Source organism: Bombina bombina, chromosome 1 (genome assembly GCF_027579735.1).
Source record: "Bombina bombina isolate aBomBom1 chromosome 1, aBomBom1.pri, whole genome shotgun sequence".
In the NCBI taxonomy this organism is placed as follows: Eukaryota; Metazoa; Chordata; class Amphibia; order Anura; family Bombinatoridae; genus Bombina; species Bombina bombina.
In genome coordinates, this window is record NC_069499.1 from 755,298,375 (window position 1) to 755,317,997 (window position 19,623).

At 38.0% G+C, this 19,623-nt stretch overlaps 1 protein-coding gene across 2 annotated transcripts in view; it reads right to left on the bottom strand.

Annotated features, from left to right (window-relative positions):
• AMMECR1 (AMMECR nuclear protein 1) overlaps nucleotides 1-19,623 on the bottom strand; it is a 675,476-nt gene that overhangs the window by 428,352 nt on the left and 227,501 nt on the right. For both annotated transcript variants that reach the window (XM_053699304.1, XM_053699305.1), the window contains one exon: nucleotides 13,367-14,173. In XM_053699304.1, the coding sequence (XP_053555279.1) occupies nucleotides 13,367-13,752 (386 nt within the window). In that variant the 5' untranslated portion in view covers nucleotides 13,753-14,173. The remainder of the gene's footprint in view (nucleotides 1-13,366; nucleotides 14,174-19,623) is intronic.

Here is a 19,623-nt window from a genome sequence, read left to right on the forward strand (position 1 = left end):
GAGATCCTGTTGGAAAAACAGACCTTGAGACAATAGGTCCGGCCTTAACGGAAGTGGCCAAGGTTGGCAACTGGACATCCAAACAAGATCCGCATACCAAAACCTGTGAGGCCATGCTGGAGCCACCAGCAACACAAACAATTGTTCCATGATGATTTTGGAGATCACTCTTGGAAGAAGAGCTAGAGGCGGGAAAATATAAGCAGGTTGATAACACCAAGGAAGTGTCAATGCATCCACTGCTTCCGCCTGAAAATCCCTGGACAGGTATCTGGGAAGTTTCTTGTTTAGATGAGAGGCCATCAGATCTATCTCTGGAAGACCCCACATCTGAACAATCTGAGAAAACACATCTGAATGGAAACCACTCCCCCGGATGTAAAGTCTGATGGCTGAGATAATCCGCCAATCGTCTACACCTGGGATATGCACCGCAGAAATTAGACAGGAGCTGGATTCCGCCCAAACAAGTAACCAAAATACTTCTTTCATAGCTTGGGGACTGTGAGTCCCACCCTAATGATTGACATATGCCACTGTTGTGATATTGTCTGTCTGAAAACAAAATGAACGGTTCTCGCTTTAAGAGGCCTAAACTGAAGAGTTCTGAGAATTGCACGGAGTTCGAAAATATTGATTGGTAACCTCGCCTCTTGAGATTTCCAAACCCCTTGTGCTGTCAGAGATCCCCAAACAGCTCCCCAACCTGAAAGACTTGCATCTGTTGCGATCAGTCCAGGTTGGCTGAACAAAACGCTGGTGATCTAACCACCACGTCAGAGAGTGTCGTACATTGGGATTTAAGGCTATTAATTGAGATATTGTATAATCCCTGCACCATTGATTCAGCATACAAAGCTGGAGAGGTCTCATGTGAAAACGAGCAAAGGGGATCGCGTCCGAAGCTGCCGTCATGAGACCTAAAACTTCCATGCACATAGCCACTGAAGGGAATGACGGAGACTAAAGGTGTCGACAGGCTGCAACCAATTTTAAACATCTCGTCTGTTAGAGACAGAGTCATGGACACTGAATCTATCTAGAAACCTAAAAAGGTGACCCTTGTCTAAGGAATCAAGAAACTTTTTGATAAATTGATCCTCCAACCATGTTTCCGAATAAACAACACTAGTTGATTTGTGTGAGATTCTGCAGAACATAAAGGCTGAGCTAGCACCAAGATATCGTCCAAATTAGGAAACACAGCAATATCCTGCTCTCTGGTTACAGAGAGAAGGGCACCGAGAACCTTTGAAAAGATTCTTGGAGCTGTTGCTAGGCCAAACGAAAGAGCAACATTTTGGTAATGCTCGTCTAGAAAAGAGAATCTCAGGAACTGATAATGTTCTGGATGAATCGGAATATGAAGGTATGCATCCTGCAAGTCTATTGTGGACAAAATGTCCTTGCTGAACAAGGCTTATTCCATTCCTTAGAAATCATATCAGAAATAGCATCAGGAATAGGAAAAAAAACTCTGGAGTAACCACAGGAGGTTTAAAAAAAAACAGAATTTTAACGTTTACTAGTTTTAATGTCAAGAGGACTAGTTTCCTCAATATCCAAAGAGTAATTAACACTTCTTTTAAAAAAGAACGAACATACTCCATTTTAAATAAATAAGTAGATTTGTCAGTGTCAATATCTAAGGAAAGATCTTCTGAATCAGATAGATCCTCATTAGAAGTGGATAATTCATTATGTTGTCGGTCATTTGAAATTTCATCAACCTTATGAGAAGTTTTAAAAGACCTTTTACGTTTATTAGAAGGCGGAAAAGCAGACAGAGCCTTCTGAATAGAATCAGTAACAAATTCTTAGGTATATCATGTACATTAGAAGTTGAAGGAACTGCAACCGGCAATATATTATTACTGATGGTCACATTATCTGCATGTAAAAGTTTATCATGACAACTATTACAAATGACATTCGGAGATATAATCTCCACAAGTTTACAACAAATGCACTTAGCTTTGGTAGAACCGATATCAGGCAGCAAAGTTCCAACAGATACTTCTGAGACGGGATCAGATTGAAACATCTTGCAAAATGTAAAAGAAAAAACATACAGCAAAATTATCAATTATATTATAAGACAGTTTCAGGAATAGGAAAAAAATGCAAATAGCATAGCCCTCTGACATAGAAAAAAAGGCAAGAGGCAAATAGCAAATGGGGTGAAAGAAAGAAAAAAAAAAAAAAAAAAAAAAAAAAAATTTGGCGCCAAGTATGACGCACGACATAACTGAAATTTTTTTTGGTGCCAACAACACCCGGACACTTGCGTCACTAATGACGCAACCTTGTGTAATGAACTCGGCATCAACTATGATGCCGGAAATGACGAACTTGCGTCAACGGACGTACTTTCGCACCAAAAAATTCTCACGTCAAGAATGACGCAATAAAGTCTAGCATTTGGCGCACCCGCGGGTCTAATCCTGCCCGCAATCAGCAAAGAAAAATGAAGTCAATTTGAAATCCCAGGTAAGAAAAATATTTCTTAAATATGCTTAATTTCCCCAAATATGAAACTGACAGTCTTCAAAAAAGGAAATACATGAACCGGACTCATGGCAAATATAAGTATGCATTAATATAAAGTTCTAAATATATGTATTCTAAAGTGCCAAACCATAGCTGAGGTGTCTTAAGCAATAAAAACATACTTACCGAAAGACACCCATCCACATATAGCAGATAGCCAAACCAGTACTGAAACGGTTATCAGTAGAGGTAATGGTATATGAGAGTATATCGTCGATCTGAAAAGGGAGGTAGGATATGAATCTCTACGACCAACAGAGAACCTATGAAATAAACCCCCGTTAGGAAAATCATTTCATTCAATAGGTGATACTCTCCACATCCCTCTGACATTCGCTGTACTCAGGAATCGGGCTTCAAAAATGCTTAGAAGCCCATATCACAGAAGAAAATCAAGCACAAAACTCGACCAAGGAGATTGAATTTCGCCAGTTTAGAGGTGGCGAACAGCGATCTTGTGACCGCTGCTTGATAAATCACGGCGAGCAAGTTCTAGTGAGAACTTGCTGCCGTAGGGGCTTCATAAATCTAGCCCTAAATGTGCCGAGTTAACAAGAACAGCAAACCTAATCTTGTCTCCCTATCTATTCACAAAGACCTCCTTATCTGATCTGACTATACACAATGGGTCTACATGATTTTTTTCATTGTTTAAAAACACAGATTACGCCTTTACTACCTATACTCCCGTTTTGCACAACCAACATTGTTATATTAAAAGGGACAGTTTACTCAAAAAAATATCCCCCTTAATTTGTTCTCTCTGATCCAATTTACCTGCTGGAGTGTATTAAATTGTTTACAAGTATTTTCTTCTCATTTATATTGGCATTTGAAATGGTTAATTTAGCCTGTGGTATCCCCACCTATTTTGAAAGTTTCTGGCCTTAGGTCCAAGCTATAGGTTAACTGTAAACACAGCCAGCAAAAGAAGTTACACTCCCAGTGGGGTATAGAAGAGGCAAGGTAATAAAATATTAAATTTTCCATTGTTCTCTCCAAGTATTGGCCTTTGGTTTACAGACAGATATATGATAAAGAAGCATGTATATGTACACAATGTGATAAAGTAATGAGATCAGATTATATCTACATACAAGCTCAACCCATTTTATTAGGTTGTGGCTTTTCATATACACAAATAAACCTTAAAATGCACTCATACATTTTATACTCTGCCGTTGTTAAAAATAAGTAATTGGAAACACAGTAAGGGGAAGAAAAAAAAAATTCAAGGTAAACTGTCCCTTTCAGATGTATAAACTCTAAACCTCTGTTTCTATGCCCCAAAACCAGCATGAATTGGCTAAAATGCAAATTTGTAAAAAGCAATGAGATAAGGGAGCAGTCTGCAGAGGCTTAAAATGTGTCCTGCAGACTCCTGCTTTAAAGGGACATGAAACCCAATTTTTTTCTCTCATGATTTAGAAGGAGGATGCAATTTTAAACAACTTTCTAATTTACTTCTATTATCTAACTTGCTTCGTTCTCTTAATATCCTTTGCTGGAAAGCATATCTAGACAGGCTCAGTAGCTGCTGCACATAGATGCCTCGTGTGATTGGCTCACCCATGTGCATTGCAATTTCTTCAACAATAGATATCTAAAGAATAAAGCAAATTAGATAATTAAAGTAAATTGGAATGTTGTTTATAAAATTGTATTCTCTACTTCAATCATGAAAGAAAATGTTTGAGTTTAGTGTCCCTTTAAGGGAAAAAAAATAAAATTATATATATATATATATATATATATATATATATATATATATCATGATACAGATAGATACAATTTTAAACAACTTTCCAATGTACTTCTATCACATTTTGTTTTCTTGTTATCCTTTGTTCAAAAGTAGGCAGGGATGTAAGCTCAGGAGTGTGCACGTATCTGCAGCACTATATGGCAACAGTTTTGCAACAATGTTCTACATTAGCAACAGCACTATTTCCGCTCATGTAGTGCTTCAGGCATGTGCAGGCTAACTCTCTTCAACAAAGAACATGAGAACTAAAACTTAATTTAAGTAAACTGGAAACTTGTTTAAAATTGTATTCTCTATCTGAATAATTAAAGAAAAATGTGGGGTTGCCTGTCCCTTTAAATAAAGGGATAATTGACTGGGGGCGTGTCTAACATTGTAGGGAGTCCCCCATGATCTGATCCCATACTTGAAACCACAATATTGCATTGACAATTGCTAATTTTAAATAAAATGCACCAATAACCATTTTAAATAAAATAAAAGTAAAGGTGTTACTTGTAAACAATTTAAAGGAATATGAAACCCAAATTTTAGCTTTCATGATTTAGTTAGAAGTAAATTGGAAAGTTGTTTAAAATTTCATGCACTATTATCTAATTTGCTTAGTTCTCTTGGAATTCTTTGTAGAAAAGCATACCTAGATATGCTCAGGAGCTAGCCGATTTGTGGCTGCACATATATACCTCTTGTCATTGGTTTACAGATATGTACAAATGTCAAACAGGGGAACCGGTGTTCTAAAGGAATCCGTCTACTCCGTAGGAATGTATATACCTCATCACTTCCGGTGACGTTTGTCAGCTGGTGAAGGTTTGTGGCGCTCACTGCGCCTGAGGCACAAACTCCGAACAAAAGCTGATTAGAATACGATCAATTATGTGGCACGCGCACGTTACTAATCATTGAACCAGCTAGGGTGATAGCTGAACATTGAGTAGCTATTCCATGTTTGGTTAAGGGAGTCTGGGTACATTGGTGAAGTTGCGTCTGCCTGTCAGGGGAGTGGATGCAGGATATGATGTTGAGCATAATGACACTACGAGTGTATAGTAAAACAGCATTGTAAACTATGCATTTGTATTGTAGACGTTTTCATTTAAGACACAGGACTTCTCCATAAAGGGCTGGACCCTTAAAAAAAAGACAGCTGGAAATCGACAAGCGCTGGAAAACATTAATATCACTGATTCGGCCTCTCTCTCACACCCATCCCAATCCATACCCAGGATCTGTACTGACACACATTACAGAGATCAAAGCATAAAATAGAGCTCCGGTGTTTTAAATTAAAACGTCTACAATACAAATGCATAGTTTACCATGCTGTTTTACTATACACTCGTAGTGTCATTATGCTCAACATCATATCCTGCATCCACTCCCCTGACAGGCAGACACATAACTCCACCAATGTTCAATGATTAGTAACGTGCGCGTGTCACATAATTGATCAAATTCTCATCAGCTGTTGTAAGGAGTTTGTGCCTCTAGTGCATGTGCAGTGAGCGCTACAAACCTCCACCAGCTAACTATACGTCACCGGAAGTGACGTAGTATACAAATTCCTATGGTAGACGTTTTATTTTAAGACACCGGCTCAACAATATTTTTTTTAGCAATGGGTATTAATATATAGATAGTTTGGTGCAGACCCAATTGAGCTATATTTCTTTAAACTATAGCAAGTTAGATACCAAGGATATAGTTGTCGTATTAAAAAAAAAAAAAAAAAGGAAAGGGTCTTCGGCACTCAAATACCACCCAAAATTATTTTATTAATACATATTCGTTGAAAGGCACATTCTCTCATGACGAAGCCCCGTTGATCAGCCAATGGGAGTGAAAAGCGTGTAGGTGGTGGCTAGGCGCTCTGACACCCGATGTGTGGCTTTCAAGATTTCCATGTGCTTACATGGGATTTCACTGCAGAGATTTGATGTGGACTAACTGGTAACAGCGTGGATGTTCTCTTATGGAGGCAACTATACTTAGGAGAGGTATTATGTAGTTGTAGACACAGAACCGCTGATGTGGAGCTTGCTTGGTGTTGCTTGCTGTCCGGACTGCTCTCACTACTTTTCTACTTGCTTCCTCCTCAAGCTGCATCCCTCTGCATGAGATGAAACATCTTGCTTGCTCGCTTTGCTTAAACCATTGATATACTACTGCATACAAGCTTGCTCTAACATAGCAATAAGCAACCAACGTTCTTCTGAAAATTGAAACTTTGGCTGTGATTCCGTTTTTCATGTTAAGCACATTTGTCTCGTTACTCCATCGATCCGTATCACTAACTGTTGTGCATGCATAGATCCCCATGACAACCTGCCCAGACGTGGCCTGTAATTACACAGGGTTTGGTACAGCAGGGTGCTGCATGTTAAGCCAATTTATCTGGGATGCCAGATCCGCTTATCAATTTTATATTGTTGAATGTTTTGATATGTACTGCTATTTTCTTTTGTACTTTCCTCTATATACACGACTTGGTTGCATCTTGTATTCAGGGATGTGTGTTTTTGCCATGATGACAGAATGTGCCTTTCAATGAATATGTATTAACCCCTTAATGACCACAGCACTTTTCCATTTTCTGTCCGTTTGGGACCAAGGCTATTTTTACATTTCTGCGGTGTTTGTGTTTAGCTGTAATTTTCCCCTTGCTCATTTAATGTACCCACACATATTATATACCGTTTTTCTCGCCATTAAATGGACTTTCAAAATATACCATTATTTTCCTCATATCTTATAATTTACTATAAATTTTTTTATAAAATATGAGGAAAAAATAGAAAAAAACACACTTTTTCTAACTTTGACCCCCAAAATCTGTTATACATCTACAACCACCAAACAAAAACCATGCTAAATAGTTTCTAAATTTTGTCCTGAGTTTAGAAATACCCAATGTTTACATGTTCTTTGCTTTTTTTGCAAGTTATAGGGCCATAAATACAAGTAGCACTTTGCTATTTCCAAACCACTTTTTTTCAAAATTAGCGCTAGTTACATTGGAACACTGATATCTTTCAGGAATCCCTGAATATCCCTTGACATGTATATATTTTTTTTTAGAAGACATCCCAAAGTATTGATCTAGGCCCATTTTGGTATATTTCATGCCACCATTTCACCGCCAAATGCGATCAAATAAAAAAAAATGTTCACTTTTTCACAATTTTTTTCACAAACTTTAGGTTTCTCACTGAAATTATTTACAAAAAACTTATGCAATTATAGCATACATGGTTGTAAATGCTTCTCTGGGATCCCCTTTGTTCATAAATAGCAGACATATATGGCTTTGGTTTTGCTTTTTAATAATTAGAAGGCTGCTAAATGCGACTGCGCACCACACGTGTATTATGCCCAGCAGTGAAGGGGTTAATTAGGGAGCATGTAGGGAGCTTCTAGGGTTAATTTTAGCTTCAGTGTAGTGTAGTAGACAACCCCAAGTATTGATCTAGGCCCATTTTGGTATATTTCATGCCACCATTTCACCGCCAAATGCAATCAAATTAAAAAAAACGCTAAATTTTTCACAATTTTAGGTTTCTCACTGAAATTATTTACAAACAGCATGTGCAATTATGGCACAAATAGTTGTAAATGCTTCTCTGGGATCCCCTTTGTTCAGAAATAGCAGACATATATGACTTTGGGGTTGCTTTTTGGTAATTAGAAGGCCGCAAAGTGCTGCTGCGCATCACACATGTATTATGGCTAGCAGTCAAGGGGTTAATTAGGTAGTTTGTAGGGAGCTTGCGGGGTTAATTTTAGCTTTAGTGTAGAGATCAGCCTCCCACCTGACACATCAGACCCCCTGATATCTCCCAAACAGCTCCCTTCCCTCCCCCACCCCACAATTGTCCCCGCCATCTTAAGTACTGGCAGAAAGTCTGCCAGTACTAAAATAAAAGTTTTTTTTTTTAAAAAAAAAATACATCTTTAGCATATTTACATATGCTACTTTGTAGGATCCCCCCTTAGCCCCCAACCTCCCTGATCCCCCCCAAAAACAGCTCTCTAACCCCCCCCCCTGCCTTATTGGGGGCCATCTTGGGTACTGGCAGCTGTCTGTCAGTACCCAGTTAACAATATTTTTTCCTCTTTTTGTATTTATTTTTTTTACATTTTGCTGTAGTGTAGCTTCCCCACGACCAACCCCTACCCCCACCCCCTCCCAGATCCCTTAGATTAGTTTTTGGGGGCATTTACTCCCCCTCTTCCTCCCACTTACTACATAATTATTTCTGTAGTGTAAGTGGTTCCCACCCGCTCCCTCCCGTGCACGCGCCCGCCCGCCGATCCCCCCTGCACGCGCGCGTGTCTGTGCGCGCCCCTGACTCTCCCGCCCCCGATCCCGCCCCCCTCTGTGAATCTGAAGCCATCGATGGCCGCCCACCCCGCCTCCCACTGCAGCTCCCACCCACCAACGATTGCGGCCATCGATGGCCGGTGTAGAGAGGGCCACAGAGTGGCTCTCTCTGCACCGGAGGGGTACAAATTGTTATTGCAGGATGCCTCGATATTGAGGCATCCTGCAATAACCGGAAAGCAGCTGGAAGCGATGAGGATCGCTTCCAGCTGCTTTCCAAACCGAGGACGTACGCCACACGTCCTCAGGCGTTAACTGCCTTTTTTCTGAGGACGTGTGGCGTACGTCCTCGGTCATTAAGGGGTTAAAGGACCAGTAAACACAGTAGATTTGCATAATCAACAAATGCAAGATAAGACAATACAATAGCATTTACTCTATTTCAGTAGAGTAGTAATTTTTTTCTAACAAATTTCAAAGTTATGTCTATTTCCACTCCCCCTGTACCATGTGATAGCAATCAGCCAATCACAAATGCATATACGTATAGTCTGAATTCTTGCAGATGCTCAGTAGGAGCTGGTGACTCAAAAAGTAAATACAAGACACTGCACTTTTTTTAATGGAAGTAAATTGGAAAGTTGTTAAAAATTACATGCTGTATCTGAATCATGAAAATTTAATAAAACCCGAGTGTCCCTTCAATTAAATAATTTTGGATATAAAAAAAAAAAAAAAAAAAAAAAAAGTGCTGAATCCCCTTTCTTTTTTATACAAGGACTTAGACTATATCCTTGGTATCTAACTTTTATTAGTTTAAAGAATTACAGATATGTACAGCTTGTTCCCAGTAGTGTATTGCTGCTCCTTAAATAGAGGATATCACAAGAATGAAGCAAATTGATAAGTAAATTGGAAAGTTATTTAAAATTGTATGCTCTCTGAATAATGAAAATCATTTTGGGTTTGATGTCCCTTTAATAAACTCCAGCAGGAACAACATATCATTGAAAATAAGTAAAAAATTTACAGGTTGTTTTTTTTTGGGGGGGGGGGGGGTTTAAATGCACTCATCCATTCCATCCCTGAGTACAATGTCCCTTTAAACCAAGGGGCAAAGTGTGAGAGGGAGAATTTTTTTGTATAATAGTGGCAATGACCAATGAATAAGCAGAATCTGTAAGAGATATTAACCAATTATAGAGAAGAATGCAAGTTGATCAGGAAGGGGTCGACCGCTTCCAAAGTGACATGTACTTTAAGGGACACAATCAAAATTTCATTATTCAGATAGAGCATGCCATTTTAAACAACTTTCCCCATTTACTTCCATTAACAAAATGTACACAGTCTTTTTATATTTAAACTTTGAGTCACCAGCTCCTACTGAGCATGTGCAAGAATAAGTGTGTATGCATTTGTGAATGGCTGATGGCTGTCACATGGTACAGGGGGAGTGGAAATAGACATAACTTAAAATTGTCAGAAAAAAAAAAAAAAAAAAATCTACTATTCATTTGAAGTTCAGACTAAGTGCTATTGCATTGTCTTGTTATCTTGCATTTGTCGATTATGCAAATCTATGGTGTTGACTGGTCCTTTAGGTTTTAAGCCAAAGTAATGACCAGACCCAATTAGATGTAATGCTATACCCAACAATGCACATTGTGTGTGTTAAATGGATATGAAACCCAAAAATTATCTTGTGATTTAGACAGAGCATACCATTTAAAAATATAAAGTTTCCAATTAACTTCAATTATCAGATTTGCTTTGTTCCCATGATGTTCTGTGTTGGAGAGATCTAGGTAGTCATCTGGAGCACTATATTGCAGGAAATAGCGCTGCCGTCTGGTGCTCTTGCAAATGGATAACTCTTGCAAAACTGCTGCCATATAGTGCTCCAGAAATGGGCCAGCTGCTAAGCATACACCCCTGCTTTTCAACAAAAGATACCAAGAGAATGAAGAAAAAATAGAAAGTTGTTTAAAATCACATGCTCCAAGTCATGAAAGAATTTTTTGGATTACAACACCTTTAAAAACTAGATGGATGTCAGTTTACCTTAGTAAGAAACAATAAATCAGTTGAAACGTATTTTTTTTATTTATTGATCAAAAACTGATAAATTCAGTTAAAATAACAGTCTTTATACTGTTGCTTTCTGGAACAGCACACAAAGAGTATTCACACATTTAATAGACTTTACAAATCGTCAAAATAAAAAAAAATAAAAAAAAAAAAAAAAAAGTGTATCAAATCAATAAAAGATAAATTATACAAGCAGGTTAAAAAAAAAAAAAAATTATACAAAACGGAATCAGATTAGAAACATAATTAGGGACATAACTAATACGATAAAGAAAATCTCCAAGGCTCCTTCCTCTTTAGCAATTACAGGTCATATTACCCACAGACTGACAGATGCCAGAGCTAATAAGACTCAATTTGTGTGGCTAAGCTAAATATAACTAAAATACTGGTTATAAAGTACATACAGTGACAATGTGCTTTCCAAACCAATTGCAGATGCCTAAGCACCTTGCCAATTAGGTCCTCCCATCCTAGCTTCTACTTGCACCTCTCCACAATGCTCCATCTGGTCGCTACTTGTCTCTGTTTCCCAGCCCAACTTCTGCCACAGGTCTCCTCAACTGGCATTCTCACCCTATGCTTGTCCTTTTCACCATTCCAGCTTTCTCTCTACATGCGTGTGCGCTGCTTGCACCATTCAAGTATGGCATTTATCTTTTTTATTCCCCAACTTTGTATCGGAATTTACCCCATACCCAATCCCTACTTGTCCCTCAAAATTGTTGCCACAGCACAAACTCAATATGCTTCCTATTATACTGACCTACTCCCACCCCCCACCCCCAATTTGCTTGCAACTTACTTTACCCCCTCTCCAATATTAGCTTGAGCTCCTGTTCCTACCCTATTATTTAAAAGGGACAACCCAAATTTTCCCTTTCATGATCCAAATAGAACATAACATTTAAGCAACTTTCTAATTTACTCCTATTAATTTTTCGTCGTTCCCTTGCCATCTTTATTTTAAAAGCAGGAATGTAAATCTTAGCAGCTAGCCCATTTTAGGTTCAACACCATGGATAGCACTTACTCATTGGAGGCTTACATTTACCCACCAATAAGCAAGCATAACCCAGGTTCTGAAACAAAAATGGGCCGGGCCTATGCATCACATTCCTGCTTTTTAAATAAAGATAGCAAGAGAAAGAAGAAAAAATAATAGGAGTAAATTAGAAAGTTGCATGCTCTATCTGAATCATGAAAGAAAGAAAAAGTGGGTTTAGTGTCCCTTTAATTTACAAAATATGATCCAGATGTTGCATGCTTATCTCCAATGTGCTCACGCTACCAAGGCTCTGCCTAACACGCTGACTGACATGATGTATTAAGAAGTTCTGCTAGGTCACAGTAGTTACACTGATACAAAACTGCAACTGTGTATAGAGTGGCTCAAACTTTCCAACATGAATTGAATTACAAATGACAGGTTTTAATCATTTTTATTATAGCTCACATAGCTTAAGTTCTACTACAATCTGTTTAAAATACTGATCGAGCAAATTAAATCACCCATATAAGGGTGACTTGGCCCCCATTGGAATGCAGGGAAATGCCAGTTGTGTTAATTTACAACTTCCTAACCAAGACTACCTACCTTGCAGTCTGCATCATCTATCCATCATGCTCTGCTCTTTTTAGGCTACTGTACTGTATCAACTAGATCCTCAAGTCATCACTTGATCCTCATCTACCTTATTCTAATCCTCTGGGTGTCTCCAAGCAACCTAACATCATTTGACTCCTTTGTAAGTTTCTCCTCAGATTCTGAGCCCATATAGTCTTCCTATTTATCCCAGACACATCCTACCCAAAACTACACACCCCTTCTACTGTAAGCTTATTACTCCATTTCAAAGTGATGGTAAACTTTGTTTTAAAATCAGTTCCGGAATTTAAGCGATATTTTACAGGGACTTTAACTGATCACTTCTAACGAAGATGAGTTGTAACTTACTTTTTAATCTAGCATTTGTGAGCTAATAGTTTAAAAGGTTCTCCAATCAGTACTCTAGCCATACGGCACTTATTTTGCAATTAGAGCACCAATTGGAGAACAGCTTAACCAATTAGCTTACAAAAAAAAGTTCTATAGTGGTGGCCAGATTGTCAGCATTAATATAGCAATAAAATACAGTGCACCTTCATTACAAGTGATCAATTAAAGTATGTAAAATATTAGATTCCAGACCAAATTTTAAAACATGTAAATTGTACTATCACTTTAACCATGTTACATAGGTCCACCTATTCTTTGTCTTAACATACCAACTGTTTACTTTCTCTGGGCTTGTCTGTCATCTATTAGAAAAAGCCAAGCAGTCCCTACCCTTCATGTACCTCAAAATATTTGTATCCCCAGAATCTGCAAACCCCACCCAAACCAAAATATAATTTTAGTCTTCATCAGCTCCACCTTCCCAGTGTTTATTAAAGGGTTTCCTCTCAAGACTCTACCAGACTTTACGCCCCACCTACCATTCAGCCTCTATTTTAAGACCTTTATGGCCATTTTCCTGGCCTCGTTTAACAATAGACACTTTTTTTATTTAAACTTTCCAGACTCTTTCCACCACATATGTGAATATGAATTTTGTCATAACAGTGATTAAACCCAGTGGGACCAAGCCGGTACTTACTATGGGTCATTGGTAAAGCGGGGTGTGCGGGGCGGCTGGTATCCGTATAGGTGGCAGTACAATACGTCAAAGCAGAAGCAGCACATCTCAGCCGATACCACCATTTTCCGGGAGCCGGGGTTTAGGCTCGAGCCGCAGCCCGGAGATAATGTCCCGCAGCCAGGGGATAGGCTGTTCCCACAGCCCAGGCCGTTCACCCGACTGCTACCCCCGGGCCCACCGCCGGAGCCCCCAAGTCCAAGCTCCGCCCCGCGGCACTGGCTATCCCCGTTACAGTGTGGCCCGCCCGAGCTAGATGGCGGAGAGCTGGATAGTTTCTGCTTCTTTACACCGCAGCAGCCCGCCGCCATCTTGGAACAGTCTCCCACGCACCGCTTCCGACCCATGCTCCGGGCGTCCTCCTCCTGTACGTGTTGACGTCGCAACGCCCAATGTTTCTCTCAATTGCAAATCCACCCACCACAGAGAGTAACACAGAAAATAACCCCACCCCGTCCGTCTACAAACAGTAGCAAAGCTGTCAATCCAAAGAGTAGAGTCCGCCCCCAATTTCTTACAGCCACTTGTGCAGAAGAGCTGTAAATAACACACTTTGGCCCCGCCGTTCTCTTATAAAAGCTGAACGAGGCAAAGTTGCCAATCACAAGTTCAATACACGCCTTCTTTTCTTTTCCAGCGAATTGAAGCAGAGCTGTCAGTCGCAAGCGGAGGTCCTGCCTCCGTTCCCTTTATACTATAGAGTTGAAGAACTGTCAATTTAACACAGAGACTCCGCCCTCTTGTTCAGCTGGTCGAGTTTAACAGACCCTGTAATAGAATACAGAAAGGAGAATGGAGTCATTGGCTAGAAATGTTACAGTTACATGCACACACACACATATATATTTATATAATTTGGTGTATAGACACGTAGAATCTCAGGTCCTCAGCATTCTATAAATGTGTGCATTTATCCCTTGGAATCCGTTTTATTTCTACCAAGGCGCAATGCACTGGTGGTAAAATATTATTAATAAAACACATTGATATTTGACTCCTTTGCAGGCAGAATACAAAATTGATTGCTGCTTAATAATCCTATACAATCCATATAACAGTTTACAATATTATAATTTCTCCCTTTCTACACAAATATACTAAACTGTGTTCTAAATACACTAAACTTCACCAACTGTTAATCTTTTATATAATCCTCCTGTGATTAGAATCAGCTGCTTCTTACAACTGATATGACAGGGGAAACACTCCCATTTATCTCACATTCCAGTACATGCCTTTGAGCTTCTAGAGAGCTACAGATTCCTTGTCACACCATTTTTGTCATCACTGCTTGCATACATAGTTAGTCACTAAATTCCCTCATCAATATGCAGGCATTATGAAATAGCTGGGTGGGGGCACTGAAATACTTGGCAATATTATAATATTTTGTGTTATATATACTGTAAATGTTACTTAAAGGGACACTGAACCCACATTTTTTCTTTTGTGATTCAGATAGAGCATGACATTTTAAGCAACTTTCTAATTTACTCCTATTATCACATTTTCATCATTTTCTTATCTTTATTTTAAATGCAAGAATGTAAGTTTACATGCAGGCCCATTTTAAGTGAACAACCTGGGTTGTTCTTTCTGAATGGTGTATAAATTCATCCACCAATAAAAAAAAGTGCTGTCCAGAGTTCTGAACCAAACAAAAATTGATAATAGGAGTAAATTAAAAAGTAGCTTAAAATTGCATGCTCTATCTAAATCACAAAAGAAAAAATTGGCTTCCGTGTCCCTTTAAGCCATCCAAAGAAAAAAATTAATGGTACAGGTCTGTTTTTTTCCTAAGCACGTCGCGGCACGCTGTCTAGTCACAGCCGGCCCGATCGCGCCATTAAACTCAATGTAGCTTGATCCCGCTACCAGACAAGAGCGGGAGTGAGCTACCCTGAGTTTAATAGCACGATCATGCGCGCTGTGACTAGACAGCATGCCTGCAATGCGCTTAGGAAAAAAAACAGGCCTGCTCAATAGAGCCAGGAGCGGCGTTCTGTAAAATTCCTTTTCATAGTAAAATATCTCTGCAGTCTTTTGCTTTAGAAAGCTGGCGCTAAGCTAATGTTAAATAATTCTGCACTATGTGCAGAATTATACAACATTACTTGGTAGGTTTACTGTACCTTTAATGATAATTTGTGCAACCAACAATAAGGAAAACAAATATTAGCTAATTTAATCAGGTGGTCAGTAAAAATCAGCCGAGTGGTGTGCCCATTAAAAAGGTCATACTCATGTTTTTAGTACAGGTATTCTCCTAGCTAAGCATCCTTGTTCTCTTTTTATTTGCTTACGTCACCTTTTGCCTCACACATTTTCATTTTGATTGTAAACTATCGAGCCTACTTTTATAGTATTTTGAAAAGAAATTACATGGACTACTCATTACTCAAATTAAAGGCCCTGATTCTCAAAAACTTTTTATCATAAGCTTACTTTACTAAGCATTATATTGCAAAGTAAGTGTCTATCCTTAACATTAAAGGGACAGTATACACTCATTTTTTCTTTGCATACATGTTTTGTAGATGATCTATTTATATAGCCCATAAAGTTTTATTTATTTTTTAAATGGATAGTTTTGCTTAATTTTAAATAACATTGCTCTGATTTTCAGACTCCTAACAAAGCCCCAAAGTTTTAGGAGAATACCGTCAGCTACCTACTCCAGCTTGCTCCTGTTTGTGTAAAGGGTCTTTTCATATGCAAAAGAAGGGGGAGGGGGAGTGTCTTGTTTGCCACTTGCAGTGGGCTTTCCAGCTACCTTTTCAACAGAGCTAAACTGAGAGCTTCTAAGTAAGTTTTTTAACAGTTTTATATTGGATTTTTATATCAATATCTGTGCATCTTATTCTTTATAGTAGTGTCTATTACATGCAGTTATATGAAAATGAGTGTATACTGTCCCTTTAAGCATGTTAGTAAACTCCTCTTAATGAGATGCATAATTTCCAAGGTAAAAATTGCTTTAGAAAAAAAATCCATGAGGCACCTCTCATACTGACGAGGCATTTAACATAATCTCTCCAGACCAGTGATTTAGAGAATCAGGTTCAAAGACTGTTCACTGTGATTAAATGTGCAATCATTTTGCAATGTATTTTTGCATAAAATGTCACTTTAAAGGGACATGAAACCCAATATTTTGCTTTCATGAATCAAACAGAGAATACCATTTTTTTTCCCAAACTTTATTTGTGTAGATGATATCACATAGGGTTAACCAAATAGACAGATACATAACAATCCACAGTCCAAATATTATCAAAGTGATCTTAAGACAGATGGTAACCGGTGGCTCTTATAGTCCATATGTGGTAGGTATGTATTATAAAACTATTCCATCTATTTATTTATAAATCAATGTATCATCCATTTTCTATGTTTTTAAAGAATTAATAACAACAATCTACCATATTAATAACATCTGAAAGCCGTGATATCTTACTTCACTGCATGTTGTATCATAAACCTGAAGAATACCAAATTGATAAGCCAGATACTCATGAATCATCCCCAGAGTGCCAACCACTCACCTCTCTGATACTTGATCTTCCATCTAATGATGATACCGAGAAGTCTAACTGCCATTCACCTCTTAACTGTGCATTCAGCAGAAAATCAGAATTTCTAAGTGGTATTAGTTTCTGTAGATTAGTCTACAATACATTTCCTCATAAATGAGGTCATTCTTACTTGGATGTCTCCCAATACATCTGCTTGCTCATAGAGAACCTGTTGCAGCAACCGTTTTAACTGGGTTAAAGTTGGGGCTTTTTTATCTAACCAAAGACTAAAGATGAATCTTCTAACTAAGAGTATAGCATTATATATGAAAAGTTTTTTTTTATCTTATGGTGGGATATCTACCTGTAGAAGCACAATTGATTTGGGTGATAACTTGTGGAAGACCCACATTTTGTAACCATACTTCTAACATTCCTCAAAATGTATACAGTTTAGGGCATCCCCCAAATCATATGTAAACTATTGGCCTCCGCTGAGAAACATTTTGGACATTGGCCTGTGGATATGGGAGTGGAACTCCATTTGTAGAGAATAGAATTATAAAAAAGTTATGTATTTACTTCTGTTATCTAATTTGCTTAATTCTCTTGGTATCTGTTGTTTAAGATGCAGCAATGAACTACTGGGAGCTAGCTGAATTGCATTGGGTGAGCCAATAACATGAGGCATATATATATGCAGCCACCAATCAGTAGCTCCTGAGTCTACCTAGGTATAATTTTCAACAAAGAATATCAAGAGAACAAAACAAATCAGATAATAGAAGTAAATTGGAAAGTTGTTTAAAACTACATGTGCTGTCTGAATCATGAAATAAAAAAATGGGGTTTCTGTCCCTTTAAACAGACATCCCAACCTGCAAAAACTCATTTCAGGGAGGTGGCTTCTCCCTCTACTGCGCCAACACCCCCCCTCCCAGTTAAATATTGGACACCATGAAACCCTAAATAAGATAGAGACTTATCATTAAAGTAGCTTCTCACTAAAGTCACATGAAAAAAAAAAGTAGCGTTACTGCACAACCACATACATCAAACCTATATTCCAGTGATCGTACGCTTGTTGAATGCTAAAATATTTTAGATTACGAAGTTTATTTACGTGCAGTAAATAAGGTAGTATTTGTGTTTTTATTTTATTAAAATCAGTGGGGGCTTTTTGGCTACTGATGCTTTGAGGGTTCTATAACATCCCAGCAACTAAAGGCATTCCTTAAAGAAACACTTTTCCGGATTTGGGCCACATTGGATCATAGTACTTTGAGTTTCAGGGAGATTGCACTCCGTTTGCTGGCATCAGGGAGCCGCTATTACAATCAGGGAGACTCGTTGAACTTCAGGGAGACTTAGGATGTCTGCTTTAAATAAACTGAAATAAAGGATAATTATAAAAAAAATATGCATACTATTAGAATGTATATACTCTGATGAAGTATTTGTATTTTATTGTCATAAATTAGTTGGCAGTAATGTACAATATTACACTACTTTAATAATTGGGACTGAACACAGCTCTGTTATTTCCATTTATGGTTTATATTTAAAGGCAGGTAACTGAGATAATTATGGTTCAAATGCCCAGTTGCTTGCAAAATTTGTTTCTAGTCAAAAATGGTATTTCAATGCAATTATTGGAATGCAGCAATTAATATATTGTGAGATATTGGCATGATCTTGCCACCCATTACTCAAACAGTTTCTGTCAGGAATATTGTTAAACATTTGGAAGCCAAATTTGTGTAATAAACTACTACAATATGATACCTTTCATTTTATTCCTTGGCAACATTTTGAATAGCACTGTAATAACATCAATATTTTAGCTCTTGCAACCTTTCAAAGCCAATATGTTCTTTCCCTTACTATGTGAAAAATAAAAATCCAACCAATTGTCAAATCCCCACTGCAGAATGGTTGGTTTAGTTATGATTGGAAGCTATAGACTTCTTAAAGGGACAGTCTACTTTAAATGTTTTATTGTTTAAAATGATGGATAATCCTTTTATAACCAATTCCTAAGTTTTGCATAACCAACACTATTATTTTAGTACACTTTTTACCTCTGTGCTTACCATATATCTAGACCTCTGCAGACTGCCCATTTTTCTCAGTTCTTTTGACAGACTAGCATTTAAGCAAATCAATGCTGTCTCATAAATAACTCCACGGGAGTGAGCACAATGTTATTTATATGACATACATGAACTAGCACTGTCTAACTGTCCAAAAACTGTCACTGAATTGAGATAAGAGGCAGTCTTCAACAGTTTATAAATCAGTTTAAAGGGACAGTCAAGTCCAAAAAAACCTTTCATGTTTTAAATAGGGCATGTACTTTTAAACAACTTTCCAATTTACTTTAATCACCAATTTTGCTTTGTTCTCTTGGTGTTCTTAGTTGAAAGCTAAACCTAGGAAGGCTCATATGATAATTTCTAATCCCGTGAAGGCCACCTCTTGTCACATGATTTTTTATTTTTTTTCACAACAGAAGAGAGCTAGTTCATGTGAGCCAAATAGTTAACATTGTGATCACGCCTGTGGCTTGTGGCAGACACTGCACTAATTGGCTTAAATGAAAGTCAATAGATAATAAATAAAATGTAATGTGATCAATGTGCTGTCAGAATATGCTTAGATACAAGTTAATCACAGAGGTAAAAAGTGTATTAATATAACAGT